General features: G+C 35.4%; 1 protein-coding gene across 2 annotated transcripts; it reads right to left on the bottom strand.

Annotated features, from left to right (window-relative positions):
* Positions 1-138: 138 nt before the first annotated feature.
* LOC140760546 (uncharacterized) lies at positions 139-14,222 on the bottom strand. Of its 2 annotated transcripts, XR_012104407.1 has the most exons (5): positions 14,066-14,222; positions 11,926-13,955; positions 3,647-3,739; positions 423-533; positions 139-357 (listed from the first exon to the last, which is right to left on the bottom strand). XR_012104407.1 is itself a non-coding variant. In XM_073097547.1 (2 exons), exon 2 carries the CDS (start codon positions 13,544-13,546, stop codon positions 12,314-12,316), a length of 1,233 nt encoding a protein of 410 aa, XP_072953648.1. In that variant the 5' UTR covers positions 13,547-13,955; positions 14,066-14,222; the 3' UTR covers positions 11,782-12,313. The 2 variants fall into 2 exon arrangements, 1 of the variants encoding a protein (XP_072953648.1); XM_073097547.1 differs by lacking the exons at positions 139-357; positions 423-533; positions 3,647-3,739 and having other exon boundaries at positions 11,782-13,955.
* Positions 14,223-23,613: the final 9,391 nt, after the last annotated feature.

The raw sequence follows: 23,613 nt of genomic DNA on the forward strand, positions 1-23,613 counted from the left end.
CAATTATTTTGACAGCCCTAGGTTACATCTGCTAATTCTAAGGCCAAAAAACCCAAAACTTCTGATACAATTTCTTAATCAGAAAAAAAGGTTACATCTACCATTTTTCTCAAAAGAAAAAAAAAGAAGAAGGTAAATTTACTAAAAACTTGAGCTTCTACTAGTAAGGATGTCAGCTCCCATTTTTCTCAAAAAGAAAAAAAAGAAAGAAAGTAAATTTACTAAAAACTTGAGCTTCTTCTAGTAAGGATGTCAGCTCCTTGAGGGGAGGAGAGATCAGAAACAAATCCAATGGCAACAAGGACATATCATCTGGTGAAGATTCTTCGGCTACTCGCCTTTTATACCTCCCAACTTCTACAAGAACAAGGTCAGATTGAACTACTGCTGATAAAAAATCAACCAGATGTTAGCAAACTTACAATTCTGTAGCTTTACTGTCCAGGTTGAGCTGACCACCTGAAGGATAATCTTCAGGTGCTCTTCAAGAATTGCCACCTTGCTTTAAGTGATACATTGTTGCTTGATGGCAGCTGCATCACAGCAAAACTGAACTACTATAACATGCCTACAAAGAGGGTGTGTTCAAACTGAACTACTATAAGTGATACATAGTTACTTGAGGTGGCAAACAAGAAAGTATTGATGAGTCTCTCTTGTATTTTCTCAGGAACAAAGTCCTTGATGTCGTAATATATATCGATTCATGAATCTAGTAAAGTTAAGTGTCGGATCTCAAGCAAAGTGAAGTTAAATAATATGGAAGTTAAGACATGGATATGACTTTATACTACCCAATTAAAAGCTTTAGAAAGATGATTTGTCCCCATCAAGTGCAAAAGAATGACATATCTTTTGATCAACATTCGACCGATGATGCCCTATCTCACACTAAATTATTAAGAAACTTGTGTACTGAGAATTCTGCAGAACATAGTGATTTCTTAGGTATTCAGTAATAATTAATTAGTTTAAGAAATATATCCATATCTATTAACTCTGTTATGAAACATGTAGCTCAGACTCCTCTTAGATCAAAAGAGAAGAAGGGTTAGCAGAATTCACTACAACTGGAAGATCAGTTTAAAAAAGTGTTTAAGTAGACCCCCAGGGAATAACGAGCCGGCACGCTGAATGATACTGAAAAAAGGCAACATAGAAGTCCCTAAAGAAGGGGAAAGCATCAGATGTTCAAATGCTACAGCCCTCTATATTGATATAAAATTAAGTTCAATATATCTTAGAAGTGTGGTAGATATCAATGAACTTATGCCTATTTTATGATTACCAGATCCTTAATGTCCCTGAGACTACCTAGCAATGTGCATAAACATGTTGAATATGGATGTTTCAAAATAGACTAGCAAAGTATTCCAAAAAGATCGTGATGATATCGTAATATGATGTAGGATTTACACCAATTTTAATAGCTTGAAGTAACCGTCTGGAATGCAAGTCAGAGAGACCAAGAATGAGAGTTGAAAATTTTCAGGGGAGATTAGAATTTAAGACAGACTAGATTAAGATAGATACAGAAATTCGACAGTCAAAGTCAAAGTCAAGACCGAGTCAGAAATTGAAAGTCAAAATTAAAAACCTACTTGGACTATGAGAAACAAATCTTACTAGGTCTAGAAAAACCGATCGAGAATTGTATATTGAAAACCAAAACCAAGTAGGAAAGAGAACTAAATACGACTAGAAAAAGTGAAGCACCACAAACACGATAACACAATTTTTTTAACATGGAAAACATTCTCTCACCTAGAGAGGAAAAAGCTATAGACTCGTCCAAACCAGATCAACCTATTTCACTTAGATTTAAAATCAAATTTCACTTACTATCATTCCTATCGCCTAGCAACTATTAATTGAAGTTCCTCCCAATCGCTCGAACTCTTTTTTGATAAACTGCTCCTTAAAACAAGATTGCCTCTGCATCTGGTTTGCATTCTAAGCTACGGATCACACCTCAAACTCCTCGTGTTGGTGTAGGTATCGACGACAGGCAACTCAGTTCAGCTTCTCAGGTGCTCGATGATCAATTTCTTATGTAGCCTAGCACTTGGACATATATAGATGTCTCTCACAATTGATAGGAAATATGTTCTGTGAGAGATCCTAGAGCTCCTAGATTATTTAGTTGAAGTTCTCGAGTTGGATGATCATTCTCTAACCTCTAGTATCCTTTTATAAGTATAAAAGAACATCTCTAGTTCATACTAGAAGAATCCTAAAAGGAAACACGAAGTCTAATCGAACTTATATTCTTTATGTCTTGCGTTGCGGTTGACCCGATTAGGAATTTGTTCAAACTGTTTTTGCAGTATTGCTGAATTTTACTTGTTTTGATTCCGATCTTTGATTTTTTTGAACATACAAATCTTCCATAAATAATATGTTGATCATATATAAAATCCAGATTATACATCATAATTACTCAAGCTCCGAATCCACAAATTTGCCATTACAAAATATTGCACTTATAATATTTACCAAATCAAATATTTCCTGTACAACATACAAATTTTCATATGCTTTAGCAGAAGATCCTTACGAATCACTTCAGCAACAACAACCAAACCTTTAGTTCCAACTATTTGGGATTGGTTGATCTTTATGTATTCTATTGTTTAACATGTAATCAAGTCATATTGATGTTAACTGCATGCCACAATAGTGGTATCTAGCTGATGTGGTTTTAGGAACATGGTAGATATGAAAGTTATTGATATAAGACGCTCAAAAAGGCTTGTTCTCAGCTTGACTTTCAAATTTTATTTGATTCCAAGAAGTCAAGCTTAATCCTCAGTTTTTGGTTCCAACTTAGAGCTTTACAAGACTGGCCAACCATTTTTAGAAGTCTAAGAAGTTAGCACCATTAATTCGGTGAAAAACCTAGCAGTTTTATATTAGTCATAAGTAATACAGAGGGACGAAAAGATTTTATGCCAAAGTAAAGGGAGGTAAAATACATTTAACCGGTAAAAGCATTTTGGGTAGTATCAGGCCTGAGGCATATAGAAAAACAAAAGCAGGCTTGAAGTTAGGATGGCCAGACCCCGGACCGACACGATGTTTGCACAAAGTCTACTGTCAAATGATTTAAATCCAAGCTTAACTGAACATACTCAATCTAGCACTTCTCAAATATGCACTCTATTGTCAGATGTAGGATTTGAATATTGTAATTAAGCATATCATATAATGAATAGTGTTATATTAGCAGGCATCTATATATCGTCTTTATATCCTGTGTATTAACAAACCTAAAATATCAGAGATTTTCAACCAAAGGTATATCTCAATTTTGCTGAAGACCATTAAATGTTAGTTGATGAATTAATTCAGGAAGATATTTATCAATTCTACCACAAGGAAGAAAAGAATATCCAGATAAAAATATGACAGCCTATACTATATTTTGAAAGAGTGAATTAATCAAGATACACAGCATTGGAAGAAAATGTAAATAGAAAATTAGAAAAAAAAGAAGTGATTCAATAACTTATTCCCACAATTAGAAGGAAATATAATATCATTTCTTCTGTACTTTGTAAAGATTCTGAGCAAGATAAACTTAGTATAGCTGCTAAAATTATAGAAAGATAAATTAAGCACTTTGCTTAAAAGAGTAGAACTTTACCTCTTGTATTATCCACACTTCATCCTTCACAAACGAATTTCTTGGCAAACTTTCACCTAAGAGCTCAAAAGTTCGGTTTATATCGTGAGTCTCCTGGATGAAGATAAAAATTGTTAATCAAAATATGATTTAGGCAATTCTACAAGAATAACTTAACCATTATTAATTTTAGAGTCACTAAGAGCATGAAAACCTCCCTAAACAAATCAACATACACCTTTACTAAAGGAAGTTGGGATCTACAACATCAATCCACAAGTAGCTAATAACTTACTGTGATTCCTTTTAGTGCACTAGTAAGAAGCATTTGATGTAAGAAAGCTAAATGAGATGAGAATAAAGTAACAACAATCATAAGGGAAAATATATTCAGGCATGAGGAACAAACACGATAGAGTTCAAATGCATTGTATACAAGATTTTTCATCAACCTGCCTAGTATTTTACGTGAATATTATCCTGTCCAAATTATAAAAATGCCATGGTCCAAGTAATAGCTGCATATTAAAAACCAAGTACTGCAAAAGAGGAACTTGAAAAGACAATCCAAATTACCAAGCATGAAAAGCTCATTTATTATTTTATTCCTATAATGCAAGATAACTAGAGAAGCATAAAGAGCAGAAATATGGTCTGATCATAGGCATCAAGAAAGCCGTATGTGTAGGAGTAGAAAAGATTAAATAGCATACACAGTAGAAAACATAGTTCCGCATACTCATATATATCAAGCATCCCAAAATTTTAAGCTTATATTGAGATGAAAAATCAAGGCATATATGGATAAAACTGTTGCAGAAGTTCTGAAATATAAAGAAATATTATGAAACAAAGAGGATTTATGAATCATCATGTTCATGCTTTATGCTAACTTTATCAACAATATAAATATAAGAGCATAAGATAGGAGCCATTGGTTAAGACCAAACCAGTAAACCATCATAAGTTTCAAAAATTAAAATGATGCTGTAGCATATATTTAGCAGAAATAAAATAAGGTAGGTAACTCAAAACATTTACCATTATAAAACATATGAGAATTTTAAACAAACTAGCCACTACACTAATATCATTAAAATAGAAAGTAGGAATAACAACATCTTGTAAGTGACTACCTTCTGGAAAAAAGAACAAGTAATTAATAATTAGGAATTCAGCCTAAAGAAACTTGTTTATCATGCATGTAAGCAACTCCAGAAATTTTCCATTTGATGTGTGAGAAATTTTAATCTATTAAAACAAAACCATAATAAACAGAGCAATATATTACAACTGAGAAGCAAGGAGATGACAGTTTTGGTCTGATGCAAAAATGTCAAAGCACTGGCAGAATAGTAAGTTTAAAAATATTCACACTTTAGGGAGGGAAAAGGGGAAACAGCACTGCAGAGGATCAGTTTTCATTCTCAGTTCATCCCAAAAGTTGAAGAAAAAGAGGGGAGGTTCACAGAAGCTAAACAATTTCCATTAGTATAACATAGATGTAGCCAACAGTATTTTAAATTTGAAATTAGGTTATGGTCAACTGCAAACAAACTGAAGTAGCATGAAGATGTTCTCTCAAGGAAGTCAAAAAATTGGTCTTCCAGCCAGAAGGACCATCTTAATTGCAAATGACATTATAGAAGCAAACAGTACATCTGGTCCTTTGGGATCAGGAGATGCATGAGCCTGCTAGCACTCCCAAGGATCAGAAGATTAGGCTTTAATAATAATGATTAAAAAAATCTAAAGAAAAGCAAATAAAAAAAAGAGAGAATATGATAGCATCAGGTAGAAAAGAACATAGATGCTTTAAGAAGCAAGCCAGTAACATGTGATGCCCCATCAAAATTTTGATCGGAACCTAAATGTCATGATAGTCCAAGGGCCAAAGCACTGCAATAACAAAATCTGACTTGAGTGACACCACAGTAATTAGGCAAGAATTAAACTTATCCTCTGCTAGATAAATCTTGAGCTTATTTATTAGGTGGATAGATAATGATAAGGGATAGCCTCTTTTGACCTTATTCTTAACTTCCTAAATATCTAGGAAAATATTTAGAAAATTTCATAACTAAGTTTTCTTTTGCCCATACAAGGGCATAAACTCATTACTTGTAATCTATTTAAAGATTTAGTGAATAAAATAGAAGTAATAATTCACCAAGAAAGCTTGTCTTCTCTAAGTATTATTGAAGCATTTTTTTTTCTTTTCTTACTTCTACATTATATTTATTTTAAGGCTTACTTTATTTTATGAAGAAGTTCTAGTGTCCCGTGGATTAGCAAATTGATCAAAAATGTTAAGTTCGTGATAAGTGGTATCAGAGCGGATCAACGAAGTATTGCTGCGATGTCTTCTTTCGAAGTCGCCATCATCGACGTCATGCCTGAGAAGAAAAAGCACTCTAAGCGTGACAAAAGCAAGGAGCTTCTAAGGGAGTATGTCTGTAGATAATAGCATTTTCGCACTTGTGGGCTCCTTTGGGTGCCTCGACTATTGATTAGAGATGTTCGAGAATCTCAACGTTGGCTTCAAAGACAACATGTGAGTGGTGGGAAGAAAGCGTTCAAACTGCGATGGATGCTTTCAAGTCTCAATCTCACGAGTTTAAGGCGGAGCTTAATTGACGAAATAATGTGAAAGTTGCTGAGGCAACTACCTATCAAGAGCTTCTCAGTCCAAAGTCAATGAGGTCGACGGCCTCAAGTTGAGAGTAAGTCTTCTTGAGAGGGCTGTCACACATAGAGGTGATGTTGCGAATAGTGTACCTAGGTCGCACATCTTAGAGCCATGAGGGTTCAATAGCATGCACGACGCGAAGGAGGTTGAGAACTTCCATTGGGGCTGGAATGGTACCTTAAGGCACTGCGACTTAAGGACAAGGGCAAGGAGGTCCAAACCGTATCCATGTACTTTATAAACGATGCCATGCTGTGGTGGCGTTGACGATCGACAGAGATTGAGAAGGGTTTTTGCCATATCGACTCTCGGGTAGACTTGAAGTGCGAGCTAAAGACGCAATTCTACATCGAAAATATTGAGTTCTTGGCCCGAAAGAACTTATGGAGGCTGAAGCATAGTGAAACTCTTGCTGACTACGTTAAGGAGTTCACCCATTTAATGTTGTCCATCTTTAACATGTTGGAAGACGATCATGCGTTCTTCTTCCTTAATGAGTTGCAGCCATGAGCATTTAAGGAGTTGATGAACAGAGGTGTTAATACCTCAACGCCACCATCTCTATTGCAAAAAAACTCCTCGAATATGAGTGGAGAAGCGATCACGTTGCCAAGCTAAAATCTTTGACATTTGGTGATGGCAATGGCAATGACAATGGAAATAGCAGCCAAGAAGTCTACAAAGAAGGTGCTAAAGAGACTTTCAAAGGACACGACTGAGGGTTGACGTATCAGCCTCAAAATGCAGATATTTTGTGCTATGTTTGTGGAGACATTCATTGGGCACGCAATTTCCCAAATTGAAAAAAACTGCATGCTATCCAACTCGTGGAGGAAGAGAATAGCGAAGAGGACAAGATGATTAGAGTCATCTGACTCATCAATGCCATCTAAGGACAGACTTGGAATGGCAAGCCCCTTGAGCAGAAAGGACTTATGTATATCGACATGAAGGTAAACAGTGAAGCAACTCGAGAGATGATGAACACCAGTGCACCCCACAACTTCATGCCACTTTTTGAGGCCAAACGACTTGGCTTCAAGCTAAAAAACGAGGACAACCGCATGAAGGTTGTAAACTTGGTCTTGCTCAGTCTTAAGTGTGGCCAAAGACATTGAAATCAGACTTGGCACATAAGAGGGTAGACTGACATAACAGTGACAAATCTTGATGACTTCCAACATATCGTCGGTTTGGAACTCCTTATTATTGCTAAAGTGATACCAATGCCAAGATGCACAAGACATTAATGGCAAGAAGCAACGAGGGTGCAGCTGAAAAACTATGAGTGCATAACCGAGGCGGTCGTACATTAGGTAGAGGAGAATATGACGCTCCATCAAAATTTTGTTCGAACCGAAGTGTCATGGCAATCCAAGGGCTTAAGCGATGCAATAGAAAAGCCTGACTTGAGGGATACTACCATAATCATGCAAAACTTGAGCTTATCCGCTGTTGGACAAGTTTTAAGTTTATCCATTAGGTGGATAGATAAGGATAAGCGGTAGCATCTCTTGATCTTATCCTTAGTCTCCTAAATATCTAGAAAAGATATTTAGAAAATTTAATAGCTAAGTTTTTTTTTTTGCCTATATAAAGGCATGAACTTTTTACTTGTAATCTATTTAAAATTTTAGTGGATAAAATAAAAGTGAGAACTTCACCAAGAAAACTTGTCTTCTCTAAGTGTTATTAAAATATCTTTCTTTTTTTACTTCTACACTATCTTTACTTTGAGGCATACTTCATTTTATGGAAAATGTGGAGTCTTGTGTGGACTAGCAAATCGATCAAAAAGATTAAGCCCGTAACAAATAGCTATCAAAAAATATTATTCACTCAAGGTTCTAGTTCCAACTTACTCATCAAGTACTTCCATTTCTCAAAACTAAGTACAAGAAACCTACAGCACATGTATGGGAAACAAATATCCAAGAATTTGATGTTTCTATTGATTTGCTTCTAATTTAGACCAGCAAATCTTTCCTATGAAATATAGGTCTGTCTATGTACTCTGTAGACTTCATATACATCTCAAACTTCATCTCTTTTCCTTTTGATTAAAAGCTAATGTACAAAAGCTTTTTGGTTAGTTACAAATACATAAACTTCTGTTAGTCAGAATATCCGATAACATTGTGAATTGGAAGTATACTTCTCTTTCATTAGCTTCAAGAGCCAATACCTATTCCGGTATCCCTTTACTCAAAATTTTGTTGACATACTAACAGTATTACTTCTCTTTTTGGTCATTAACTTCAAGGATTACTTATCAGATGGTAAAGCTTGCCTTTGCTTATGGGTTCAAGCCTTAAAGACAACCTCTTGAGAAATGAGGGTAAAGCTTGCCCTTACACATGTTCCAAAGTGTTCGTGTGGCTGCATGTTTTTTTTCCTGTAGTAAAATCTATCTTCCATAATTTCCTCTGTCAGCTAGTATTGCAACAAACAAAAGATTCAGAATAAATTACTTTGAATGGATGCATGAATTTGTATGGAAGAATCATCCTATCAATCTTGCTACTAATAAACTGAGAAACTCACGGAACAATCTTTTATAAGTTATGAAAGCATATTCCTACAAAAGTGTCTTCTAAGTCCTTTCCATGCCTCAGTAGGTAAAGATACAAGATAGAAAAATTGGTATACTCACGGAACAATCTTTTATAAGTTATGAAAGCATATTCCTACAAAAGTGTCTTCTAAGTCCTTTCCATGCCTCAGTAGGTAAAGATACAAGATAGAAAAATTGGTATATAAAAAGATATTATAATATGATAATGTGAACTGCTCAATACAGCTGTAAATTATGTTGACTGCTATAGAATAATATGATAATATTTGAAAACAGACAATTTAACATTGTTTCATAGTTATAGTGCATTTTCATAGTTTATCTTGACAAAGCTTTTATGCTGTTTGTCAAGTTAAACCTGAAACAACCCTCCTACTTTCTCCAGGTTCATGACCTGTTATTGGAAGATATCACAGTAAGTGTGCAGAGGTGTAGTTAGATCTATTCAACACCATTATAAATAGTAACATTACAGTAATAAATTATTTTAAAGGGAAAGAACAAAAGAAAGGAAATTGACAATATCTACATGGAAATAAATTGAGTGAGAAAAAACATCCCCAAAAGCATAAAGATAAAAATGGAAGCCCGCTATAAAGCCAAAAGAAAGATTCTCCAAGTGAGTTCACATTGCCAACTTTACTTATGCTTTAAGCCTGTTAAATATGGTAAGCCTTATCAAAGACCTATTTCAGACTTAAATACATGCAGTCATTGTTTGTCATCTCTTTCAGCAGAGCTGTCCATCCTACTAAAGGTTGGTGGTTATGTTAGAGATGTATGAGTTTGTAACATCAACTCCTCTAAGTAGATGGAAAAGAACAAAATCAATTAATGGAAGCTGTAAACAGGTACATATATGACAGTTGCTAACTTTTGAGCTTTCTGTTTCCAGTGACTTTTTTCCTAGGAAATATCCAGGGCATCATTTAATAGTAATCTGAAAAAAACTTGTTTACTATGTTATCCTATGGCTAAACTTTCTTTAAGAACTTTTCATGTGTTTCATGATTGTTCTGCTAATTTGTATAAAGGATATTTGGATTTTGGAGAAAGAAGAAACTAACAAGGTGCTTAGTCATAGATGTTTCATTCTTACAGTTGCTTCAAGACCAGGTTGTCTTGCTCTTCTAGGATAGAGCATCCCATGCAACAAAAGGAATGAACAAAAAAGAAAAAAAAAAGGAGGAGAAAAGACACATCCAAGAAGAAGTTCGTTTCAGATTGTCCTGATATGCATGCTATGCATAAATCCAAGCTAGGCTGTTTATGTTTTATTAACATACTGAAGTAAATTGTGTGCATTTATCTGGACATATATTTTCAGAAACATACATAAATAGACTTACAAAAGTTTGAATTAGCAATCTCATTTCATCGAGTTACTATTAGAATATGTATATACAAAGAACGGTGCAGTATCTTCAATGTAGTTCAGATGATAAATACAACTTAATTGTCGAAGGCCAATAACTTACAAGTACCTTTTATGTATCTAATCACATTCTAAAACACTCAGAACGAATTATCTGCAGGAACATAAAGGATGTAATTGCATAGATATCTTCCAAAGTAGAAAGCCACACACAATCAAAATATCAAAGTGATCTTCAGTACTGAGTATGCAAACATAAATAGATTTATTCCTATATGCACTTTTAAACATGTCACTATAGTTCTGAAGATGTGGTTCAACCATTTTGTTAATTGTAATGTAACATGTGTCACTACAGGACAAAAACCTAAGTTTCTCAAATATATGCAAGCACTTTTTGAAAGTACATCATATGCTAGTGTTAGATATAAAATTTAGAGCATTGCCTCTTCTTATCTGCTATTTTATATCTATGAAAACGAGATTTAAAGATATTACCAGGTTTTCAGGCATCTTCAATGTAAACAGAACAAGTGATACTACACTTTCTACAAACTTGTATGCTTTAAATAGATAGAAAAAACAAAGTACAATCATCATCATGGCAAGGCAGACCTTATAAGCTCACAAACCGATGGGCAATATAAAGCTTGTTCTTGGAAATAAATCCTATTTTCCTAATTAGATTCAACTAATATTTATATATGATTTTAAGTTTTTAAACTTGAGAATTGATCCAAAAGTTGCCTCTTTTTATGCATATGGACATAGCCCTAGCTTTTATTTTTCTCCTCTGAAGTGTTCTTCCTTGGGTGTTCTTGTGTGCTGCTTATATCAGGTTAAAGATACAGAAAAAAATAGGGAAAGGAGTCAATAATTGGAAAGTTTTAGTAGTAGGACCTATAAATGGAAAATGCCAAAAAAATTTCATGCAGTAGACAACAAATATAGGAAAAATAAGGAAACAAGATAACTGATGTTAAACCAATTGATATGAAAGATTTAGTTCTAAAATTGTCTTAGTTTTGAACAACAGAAAGTCAAAAATCTCAACATGTTAATGCACTTAATCCATGAATAATGACAAAAGAAATAAAAAAACAAAAGAAAAAGAAGATTCTTGTCCTTTTTCTGTGGAAATATCTATTGGTCAAAAATGCTTTAGAAGACATTGACAGTATTATTGCACACCTTGCCTATTAAATTATTTCTTTTTACCTATTTATAGTTGGTGGATAGCTAGGAGAATGCATATTTAACCTGTAATAACTTCTTAGAACAGTGAAATGTGCAATACTTATTGGACTTACGATCAAAGGGGATGCTCATAAACAAGAGAAAAATATGTTGTAGGTTTATTAACTAGTGCAAAGTACTGCAAAAGAGAGCAGTATTTTAACCCTTGTGTTCCAAAATAATGGTGTCAGCAGCATTACTCATTTTCTTGCATTCGGGATTATGTCTCTATCTGCAACTAGGACAACAAAAGAAAAAAGAAAAATGGAGTAACAGACATGTAAAAAAACTTGCAAGTATGTTAACAACGAAATGATTAGGAGATACAGAGTAAATTAATTAGAAATGATACATGAATTGGTATGGAAGCACCACCTATCAATCTTTCTACTGATAATACATACACCGTAAACCAAGAAACTTACAGAACATTCTTTTATAAGTAACGCAACAATATCCCTGCAAAACTGTCTTCAACGTCCCTCCTTGCCGTGGGTCACATAAAGCTTGAGACTTTTGGAAGTGGCATATATGAACCTCAAGAATGCTATCATACAACATATGGAGCATATAGGGAATGACTTTTCTTTTTCACTTTTATAGGGCGGCCACAAAAAATAAGTTCTTGCTTCACAGCAGGATCTTATAGAATTTTTCTTCTCCAATCCTCCGTAGATGTCTCTCCGTGCATCTTCCGAAAGCTGCCAAGTGAGTTTCCATCCATAATGGCCTAAAAAGACCACCCATTGGGCGCCAGAAAAGCATATCCAGATGCAACTTCCTTTACATCAGAAAACTTTACACGGACCAACCTTATTGTTCAAATGAACTGATACATATTTTCTCAAGAAGCGATGGCCAGTCCTCTCCAAGCTGTTGAGGATTCAGCTCCATTGCTACCTTAAAGTCTTGCATAGAAATCAAACTGTGATGTTTCAGCTCATTTGTGGCCTCTGGCAGCCCACCGCCACTTTGAATGTGCACATGATTTGGCAACCAATCACCATTGATTGGCTTTCTATGGAATTGCTTGTAACCAGCCTGCTTTAGTGTATCATATCCTGTCCTCACTCTTACAAGCTCGACACTTGACCTAATCAGCATCTTCAAGTGAACATCCAAAGCATTATTCAGCAGATTGGCACAGTCCATCGTCACCCCTCCCAAGCCGTGAGCTTCTGCTATTCGCTCCATCCGTTTCTTCAACATCTCCGTATGGCACAGCTCGCCACAATCATAGCTGCTACTAAAGCCACCGCTTCCCACATTAGTGGTGATTGGTAAGGACTTAGGCGCCCCCACACTTGCTCGACAGAAGGGAATTCCAAGTGGGGCCCGTAAAGGACCGCTAGAGGACTGTAAGTCGCACTGTCCCAAGCTTTCCCTGTCATGAACAGAAAATGATCCTACCAGACCATTGCTATGTACTGAACCTCGGTCATGCGGCACAAACTTCTCAACCAGTGCCCTCTTTGCTGGCTGCTCTGCAGGCTCACATTGTTGAAGCTGGAATGGTCTCTTCATATCACACAAACCAAGATTACCGTTCTCCCTGGTAGCCGTAGCCTCTGGTCTCCCATTAAGTCCAAGGGGACTCGGCCGGTCCTTGATCCTCCTTTCCCTAACTGACGGTGGCTTGACATCTCCATTGGACCAAACTGGCACTGGTGGGACTGGCAGCGGAGACCAATCAGACCCTCCAACTTTCTGAGAACCTTTCTTTCCTGCAGCTCCAACAGTCTTCGACTCATCACTATCATGGATTGCAGGCTGCTGACCTCTACCCTGACAAGCATTCCGGAGGATCGAACGGATAAGCTGGTTGTGCAACGGCAAATTCTCATGGCCTAGGGTCAAGAGACAGAGCTTGTTGAATTCAGGCTTGCTCAGCTTCTGGGACAACAACCCATTTAGATAGCTGAAGTATCTCCTGGCTCGCTCCGGCCCGAGCCTCTTTGCTATCTGGGACTTAAGCTCGACAAGATTTGCCCGTCCATGCTGCGCCGGTGGCGGCAGCAGCGGGGGCTGTAGTGGTGGTGGAGGCATGTCTCAGTGAACAGTACCCATCTAAATTAACCACCAAATCAATACAAGAAGATATGAGACTACGAATTCTCAGTTTCCCTTTCTGGATTTTCCAGTAAATTAGGATTTGTACCGCTTCCTACAGAGGCCAAGCTCGATACCCAATTCCCAACTAATCCGCCAAGGCGGGAATCTCATCCTCCGGAAGAGAGATTCAAAACCCACTCCTGAAACAGGGATTTCGAGCTGAAATCAATACAGAGGCGGGAGCTTGAGGCTGCAACACCCACGCGGTCGGATCAAAAACCCTAGAACAATCTAAGATGAAGCAGCATTGGGCGGCGCCGAGGTCGCGAAAGCTCAAATTCTGACGGCAGGATCTGGTTCGCACTAAGAGATTGAGGGTATTTCCGAATCGCAGGAGGCGGATCTGAGCGAAATCGGAGTTGGGTCGGACGGATCAAAAAGAGGAACGAGAAGAGGAGAGAGAGAGACAGAGACAGAGAGGGTAAAAGACAGAGAAGAGAAGACGAAGCTGACCTCGTCCCCCAAACTCGGAGGAGTGATGGAAGCGAATCGAAGGAGGAACGCTGAGCTCCAATTCGCGCTTCCAACGGCTATCGCTCACGCTTGCTGCTCTCTTCGCTGTGCTTCGCTTTGGTCTCTCTCTCTCTCTCTCTCTCTCTCTCTCTCTCTCTCTCTCTCTCTCTCTCTCCCCGACTCGGACTCTTTTTTGTTTATTTTTTATTTTTTATAATTATTATTAAACCTTCGAACCGATTTTGTTTTAGCTACCCAAAATTACCCTAAAAAGCAATCCTTTCAAATTCAATTTCAAATCCAATTTCAAATTCAACTACCTCACACGCCGGGGTAGTTATTGGGGTGTTATCGTTGACCTTTGAAATATATCTTTCGGAGATTTAGATTTTGCCATGTTTGTTTTTGGGGGCTGGCTATTTAATGCCCAATAAGGGAAGGGAATGAGCTCTTTTGGACAAGCTGAGTTCTCCACCAATTGTACCCAAATTTCCCCTCCCTGTTGAAATAATTAGGGATGAGAAAGTCTATTTTGACCTTCTTGATCACCACCAACCCCTCTAATTTCCAAATCCCAACAGTGCTCTATTGCTACAAAATTAGGGATTTCAAGAGGGGTGATTAGGATTTGGAGCCCACAGTAATTATTTCTTGTTAGGGTTTGACTTTGGAATCAAATGTCAAACCTTGGTGGATTTGGGATTCATGGGAGCCCAAGCATGCTTTTTTTCTTTTTCTTTTTTCTCTCTTTTTTTTTCCAACTTTTTATGGTCATGAGTGACATGGAGTCAATGTCACTTCTTTTTTTTAATGCATAGTTGGCATACAAAGGGAAAAAGAGGAGGAGGTAAAAGAAAAATGATGAGAAGAAAAGAGGAAATATCTAAAATTAAAAGTAAAATTATCTCTAAAGAGTCTATAGTTGATTACAAATTCTTTTCCATAGTTAAGGATTTGATGTGTGATGAAAAATATATGAGATGGTATCTATGATCCCAAAATTTTAAACTTAGTATCCATTATCATTTCTTGTTAACAAAACTATTAGAATAATCTAGATTAGTTCTATCGGATTACACTTTAGATATCATAATAATCCTGATTGATTGACAACAGGCATAGATTAATATTATCATTGTAGTTAATCATTTTGCCATTCTAAATCATAGATATGAAGTACCTTCTTTTTTTTTTTATAAAGAAACTATTTTTTCAAAAGTATCTCAAGTATCGGATTTGATACTTAGAGCCTTGTTTGTTTTGAGTTCAGGAAACCCCCTGAACTGGATCAGGGACCCTTAAACTGGTTCAGTAATTAAACATCTTTTTATCTTTTTCATATCTAATCAAGTTTACTCTTCAAAAAATTAAGGCTAAGAAATAAGACTAACTGATTGAGTTCGAGGCTTAGCCTCACATCAAGCAAGGAATCCCTATACAGCATAACTAGAAGATCAGGAGGGGCAAACAGTCTATGATATGATATGACCACGTGGGTCAAGTTAGTCGAGTAGATTTTAGTTAGTTGAATTTGTTTATTGCTTTCAATTTCAAATAAGCAAATGTAAACCCAATATAAAGAATTGGATCTGACCCACTATGACTCTACTCCTATAAGTAGGAGAAGCAATAGGTCGATTAGGGGGTATGGAGTGAATCCTATGAAGGGATCGATCTCTTTGCCAATGGGACAACTAACTATGAAATGTTAGCCCTAGTCAAATCAACCTGATTCATTCAATCAAGGAACCTATTGTTGAAAGTAGCTTTGGCTCATGCCACCACCACTAGAACTTTCTTTGGATCTTCCGCACCCTATCCATGGCTACCATTCAAACCAACATTGATCGAGAGGCCACCTTCAGAGGCTCTCCATATTGTAGTGAACTCGCGGTTCGTGGTCATGGTCTGGCCCTTCCGCGGCCATCGGTAGCCATAGCTGGCCTCCCTAACATGACTGCCATCTAATGGTGGCCACCGCAATTGCCAAAGACTATCACATGGCCGAACTTGACAACCGTGCTTGCGGTGATATCGTCTGAGCCAAGCTACATCGAGGTGGCTTTCATTGTCGCAGCACCACTACGGTGGAGCCATGGCTACCAACATAGCCATCCGAGGCCCGTTGGACCCATCGGCGATGGACTATGACCGTCGCTATAGCAAACCGAGCTCGAGCTTAATTTTTGGCTTCCATTGCCTTGAGGACTTGCCAAACGCCAATTGCCATTGGCTAATAACCTTGCAGCCGTCACCGGTGACAATGCAGACTATGGTGATGCCCTTAGGTCAAAAAATATTATCAGCCTAAAGGTTAGGATTGGGTCATTGAGTGAGAGAGATAAAGTCCAAGTATCTCGAGGCATGCTGAAGTACCTCATAATGGACCAGTTGGAAACCTATGAGTGCAACTTGGGGCTCAAGTATGAGTTGGAGGATGACTAGTCGAACAACCCAGTGCCCACGTTAACTAGCTGAGTTGGACATGTATACAACTTGAGCACAATATGAGCTAGGTCGGTGGGTAAGTTTTACTAGTCACCTTAAGAACAAGGTGTGGGAAGCATAATTGATTGATACGATCTGACCATGTGGGTGGATTGTTGGTCAAATTTGCTTATTGCTTTCAATTTTAAATAAGTGGATGTAAGCCCAATAAAGTAAATTGAATCCGACCTGCTATGGCTCTACTCCTGTAAATAGAAGAGGTCATGGTTGATTAGGGGGTGTGGAATGAATATTGAATTTAGCCAATTTATTCTTATTATCTTTATTTTTTATCGTAACTATTAGATCGTTTTTATCTTCATAGGAGCAGATCTTAACCATAGAATCCTATCAAGCTTTCAAACTCTACCCACCATCTTAGTTCACAAGCCAACCCTACCTTACACCCGTCCACCACCACCATTGGCCATCCACTACCCATCGACGACTATTGCAATATCAAATAATTAGCAATCTGTCCAATTTTGATCTTTCTTCACTATTTTAATTTTATCTTTTCACTCAAACCTTGGAATCATATCAAACTAAAGCCATTAGATCTTTAACTCACGTGACTACCTCCCACTAAAATATCATAATTTTCTTATGAATAGATCGATCTAATTATGGTTCATATCACTCTAGATAGAAGATAAACCTTGGACTTCTCGAGTTTGCTAACCAGTCAATAGCCTAGTTTGCCACCTTATAACAATGGGAAGCGTACAAAATATGAATATAGAAGAAGAGCTGAAAAAGATTTAAGAAAATATGCTTGTATTTTCACAAAATAGCTGTTTGTGGTTGAGAATGTTATGAAAACCTCCAAGTATGACTCCATAGCGATGCTTTGGAGTTTGTGGTCCCTAGCATGCATGAGAGATGCCTTTAGAGCCTTGGCTTCAACTTGCAAAAGATATTACACATGGCAGAGAAGGCATCGGCCGGGATAGGTTAGTCGAAAGTATTATGCGCAATGAAGCCCAAGCCTATCTTAGAGGACACAAACGAAAAGGTAGTATCACAATTGATCTTGATAATGCCTTCACGCGGTTTGACCCAAGTTGCCACTACTTGAGCCTCATGTGTAAGGGCAAGTGAGCGATACAACATTTGCTTAATAGTGGGGTGTTTATTAGAAAACAACAACTAAATTTGAACCTTCCAAAGTTGCCACATTCTGTGAGCAAAGGTACATCGCAAATTGATAGCCGTCTTGCCATCATATGTTCACCTTTACTAATCCATTCTCGTAGGTCCCAAAAGTCTTTGAATCTAAAGGAAAGAAAAATTAAGTGTAGTTCTATGGCCTGCCATAGGCCTTTGGCCCATAAGCACTATAAATAAAATATAATTATCGGTCTCTTCAGTGCCAGGACAGAAGGGGCATTCATTATTCGAGGCTAATAAGATATTGAGAAGATAAGCATTAGAAGGGAGCCTTCCCCACACAACCTTCCAAAGAAACACTTTGATTTTAGGAATAACTGGCATACTCCTTTAAGAGAGTAAAATCTTTGGCTTTCACCTTCTTTAGTAGAGGTTAGGAATATTTTTGATTTATAATAAAATAAGCTAGTAACGGAATCCTCAAATCTACTTCTGATTCATAATTTTTCATTGATGTCCTATGCATGTCATCTAGATACCACTTAAGTTTTCTTTGTGAATAGTTTTTACCGTCAAATGTCCTTAACCCTTTTTGGGCGAGATCTTGAAAATGAAGTTTTGATCTTCTTTTCTTCTACTTTTTGCTTGATTTCTTTGCTCGATCTGATCTTCCATAAGTCATGTAAGTTGACTCAAATTTGTACAACTCAAATTAAAATAATTATATCCATGAATTTGCCATTACAAAAATATTGCTCTTATATGATAATTGTAGGGGAAAATTTATTTACCATTATAACTAGAAAAGAATAAGAACTTTAACTCGGTCTTATAATCTAGCACTCGATATACATACTTTGCAGCAATTCTCAATCTCTGTCTTTTGATAATATAAATATCTGTAAGATCTAATACGCAATGGCTTTGAGCCTTTTATGATCGTGCAACCTAGAGGAGGCAAGCCTTGTAGCTTAGCAAACACATCTTGGAAATCAATAAGTAAACTTTGAATGTTAGGTCATGTTGATGATGCATGTCTTCCCTTATGCAGCTTGATAGATTCTACCAACTTTTCTTCTCCTAACAATAACTCTAGTGTCATAAAGTTCTCAATCAATTAAAACCCAACACAATGTCACATCCTCTAGAGATAAGCAAATAGAATGAGGGTTGAAAAGTGGAGCAATTAAAGAACTGTTGGAAAAACAACCTTATCAACCAACCTCAGTAATTTTGGCATAGTTCTACCGGTGATTGCATAGAGAGAAATCTCCATTTGTTATTCAAATTGTTTGCCAACTTTTCTCTAAAGAGTCATTTTTTTCTTCGCAATGAGAGCATCTCCAAGGGAAGGCTCTATAATTAGAGTTCAAATATAAAGCCAAAAGCCCGGTGCACTCTAATGCATCGGACTCTATAATTATTATTTAATTAATATAATATATATATTTATATATTATATTTTAAATTATTTTATAAGTCCTCTTAATATTATTATTTTTTTAATAAAAAATAGATAGTTAGAAAACTCTCATTGATATCTTTATAATAATACTAATATTCAATAGTTTCATAAATAATTTTAAATTAATATTTTTTAATTAAAATATTGAAATTATATTACACGAAATAAAAATAAAATATTTAAAATAATTTCAATTATTTAATATTAGACTCATTTTAAAGATCTTGATGAGATGATTCTAATGGTATTAGTTTTATTAAAAATTGATTAGTAAAACTAATTATATATTCCGTTTAATTAATTAGATTATTTAATAAAGGATACAGATGGAATTTAAACTTTCGGATTAAACTTTTGTAGGGTAAAATTGGTATTTCTAAAAGTTAAATAGTATTGGAGCTGGGCTCCAAATTTTTAGATGAGGCAGCTCTACTATAGTTGGCTTCAAATTTGGAGTCCCATTTATAGCCCGATTGGAGCTCCACCGGGCTCGCTTAGAGATGCTTTGATAACATTAGCTGTTATCTCTTCTTTTCTTTCATTTGTTTTTGTAGAAATTAGGAAACTTGAATTGTTGGGTTTCTGTTGGAATTGCTTGTCATATTCACCACTAGTTTAGAAGCTTTGTTGCTATTGTTGCTGTTTAGTATCTTCTCCAATCTATAAGCAATCTAAAGCAAAGTACTAATGGCTTAAATATGCTAACAGTAAAGTAACTCTAATTTTCTCTTTTAACCTACTAATAAATCAATTGATTAGAAATTCTTTTGAAAGATCTCTTACATGGTTAGAGATACTGTCTCAAAATTGAGTTTGATTGTTAGCTCTATGGTTTCAATTGTTTATTATACAATTTTGATGAAAACAAAGCAAATAAGTTAGCTATATTATTTTAATTATACCAAACAAGTTTAAATAGTAATTCATTTATTATTTAAATCTTTGTTATAATATATAATTCTTAATTCTCAAATTTTATATTTCAAACTTATGTCACATTTTAGAGATTATAAAATTGTATTTCTGACAAATAGATTCTTATGTCGAGTTTTTTTATTTATAATTTTATTTATAGTGATATGATAATTATGATACTTTATATGTAACAAGTAGTTTTGATATTCTATAATTTTCAAATATAAATGCATTTGAAATTTGAACATTGCTATAGGGCCTACAAATTAACTAGTTATTATCGTTTTCCAATTTACTCTTTTAGCCGTAACTTTTCAGCCAATATTATTTTGCTATAATTCCTATCGGTTAGATAGATGGACAACTTAAATATTTTTAATTTATCTTCTAGCCACAAAGTCTATTTCACATTTCACTAAATGTTTTACAAAATTATCTTGATTGTTTTAAATTATTCTAGATGGAAAAGAGCCTTCTCAAACCTATAAAATGGGTTTAATACCTCATGTTAAAACAAGAATTCAAAGGCAAATTAAATGATATAAAAGATAGCAATCAAGTTTAGCTCATATTAGAGAAGAAGAGAAGTTCTCACTCGATAAATTTTCTCTCTTTTTTATTTTTATTAGTGAGATTTATTTATAAATCAAATTCTCTAGGAGTTATTGCACACCTTAAGTGTATTGCGATTTTAATTTTTCTTTGTAAATGTGGGAAAGCCTCTAAAGTTTGTGGGCAAGGGATCTATTCGATCTCTTTGAAAAAATAGGTGGACTTCTTTACTTAAAATAAAAGTTATTTAAAAATAAAAAAGAGATTTTAAGGGATAAATCTCTTGTATAAAGGTTGCCAATATATTGGTAAGCTAGTGGTGTATGTCTTTTATTACATAATGAATTCTCAAGAAAATAACCTTGAGGAGTGAACGTAGGCCTTGGCTGAACCACTATAAATCTTGGTGTCCTATTTCGTTTTTCTTTTAATTTACTTATCTCATTTAAGTTTTCATAGCATATTCATACATATAAGCTTAAAATAATTTATTTATATTCTCTTAATTTTGCACGAAGTTTTGAATTTCTCATTATCATTTATAATTTGTGGATATACTTGCCTACTTAATTTTTTATCATTTTATTTAGTTTGGATACTCATTTTACCCTCTCTCTCTTAAGTTGGTTAGTCGAGCTAACATTGATATTTCTTAACAGAGCCGGTTTGTTTTAATTTGGTAATAGCTACAAGAGATCTTGATAAATGGAAGAATTAAATCTAAACTCCAAATCTCTAGTAAAATAAATTTTAATCAGATAAGAGAGCCGGTATCTCTCATCTAATTAAACAAAGATTAACATTTTCGTTCTCTCTGAAATGAAATATAATCGACCCGTTGATGAGGAAGAGTTTGATAATACATGAAGAACTATTATGCTTTACAAATCAACCAGTTGGATCTTACCATCAAATTTGGGAAAGCCCAATCTTAAAAATCTTTTGAGCTTTAAAAACTCCCTTCACTTCAAAACTTAGATTTGTGTGTGTGTGTTTGTGTTGGGCTGCCTAAGGTATGGGCTCGAAGCCCATCCATGTCCGACCCAATAAAACCGAGTCAAAGTCAGACCCAGACTCGCTTTGGACCTGACCTAATCCGACCCGAAAGTCTATTGGACTAGTTCGAGTCAAACCTTGTCCTCCATTAGGGCCAATACATAATAGCCCGTCAATTAAAGCGACAAAACTCTTATTTATAGTATATATTTAGCCTTTTAATATCAAGATGGAGGACCACATTTAAAATGTACTATGTTATGTTTAAAATATCAATTTTGGGTTCTTCAAGCATCATTATTGTCAATGCTCTTGCAATTGAGTAAAACCCTTTGTGAATCATGGGGTATTTGATTGAAGTACCACTTCAATTATCTCCCATTGATCATATAATTTTTTATTTCATCTCCCTTCCTATCTATCTTTCTAATCTAGCAGTCAACTTCCCTCTTAATATATTATTATTTTTTTGTTTTTATTTTCTTTCAGATTCTCAGTTTTTATTTGTCCTTGTCACAAATTGGTCATTCTTCAATAGATTTTAATAAACTTTTGGTGCTATGATTTGTTTATATTGGATGGATGATATGATTTTAGTATTAGTTATCAACGTGTCTTTTAATGAAATGATAATTTACACCCTATATTTTGACTATTTATAAATCGAGCCCTATGATTTAGCGAATATGTGTAGAAAACATCTTACCATTAGATTAGCTAGTTAAACTTAACCAAAATTTTAAGTTAAGTTAACTATATTAAAAAAAATTATGAAAATACCCTCGGTCAAGTCATACTAAGGGCATTTTAGTCATTTTAAAAATAAAATCTCTCTACTTAACGAAATATCCTCACGGTCTGGTCATACTAAGGGTAATGTTCCTCACTCTACTATTTCGATGATGTATTTCTGATATTATAAGGAACAATGTTTAGCCTCGTTCCTATGAGTTTGTTTGTATTTAATGCATGCTAGTTTAGTATTTTCCGCAACTATGTTACATTATTGACTGGTTTAGTATTTTTATAACCATGCCTTCAATATAGAGTACTAAAATACTACAACAAAACTATAGCGGCACAAGTTATAACCGCTCACCGCTTAAATTCTCTATCGATATAAATTATTGTGGCACTGATAGTCGAAGGAAGAATACCGTGGTAGTTTATATAATCCGCCACCGTTAGCTTTTCTCACCGATAGTGGTAAAAAGAGTGTCAATTATCTACCTGCCAGCTTAGTTCTTGTCTAGCGTTCATATTATTACTTAGGTCTTCTTGGACTGCTCTCATGTTAGGCTTCTAGTTGCTTGATAAGTTCTTTATTTGACCTCATTGCTCTGATACCAATAATAGGTTCTAATCAAGAAGGAAAAGAAGAACTAGAGAGGAATTTAACTTTGATAGAAAGAAAACCCCAACAACTTCAACTTGAGGTCTGGGTTATCACCTTTACACTATTCAACTAAGTTGCTTGCCATTAGCCATGCATGGCCTGCTTATTTATAATAGAAGTCAATGCAAAATAAAAGGCAATATCGCCGACTACTAATAACGACGAGCAAATACTATCAAATATGCACATAAACCTCCAAATTAAAGAACTAAACACCTTAAGGTATAATAAGGCTTAACTACCAATACTGACGATAACAATTAACATTTATAACATCAAAACTCAAAAATCTGAGCGCTAAGCTACTAACGCGAGGTAATTTAGGTCAGCTTAACTAGTAGAATAGACTAAAAACGAAATAGGGTCTACACACTAAAGAGGAACCTCTAATAACTACACAAATGAAGTTTAGTAAATTCAACGTTGTTAATTCCTTTTAACAATGATTAGATCTCAGCATGAAATTTTTACGTCATTTTCTACATGAGTCAGCACACATGAACGAAGAAAGGTAAATAAATAACCTCTTACTTTCTAGCCCGGTTAGACATTTACTCCCACAATGCTAAAAATAATTAGCATGCAAAATACTCGATTTAAATGTGTAGCTACACATTAAGGAATTAC

This window comes from Typha angustifolia, chromosome 5 (assembly GCF_048772165.1).
Source record: "Typha angustifolia cultivar Huaian chromosome 5, ASM4877216v1, whole genome shotgun sequence".
In the NCBI taxonomy this organism is placed as follows: Eukaryota; Viridiplantae; Streptophyta; class Magnoliopsida; order Poales; family Typhaceae; genus Typha; species Typha angustifolia.

What these genes read in the sequence shown, in the direction of transcription:
- LOC140760546 (XM_073097547.1), bottom strand. Translation starts at nt 13,546, where the DNA reads ATGCCTCCACCACCACTACAGCCCCCGCTGCTGCCGCCACCGGCGCAG.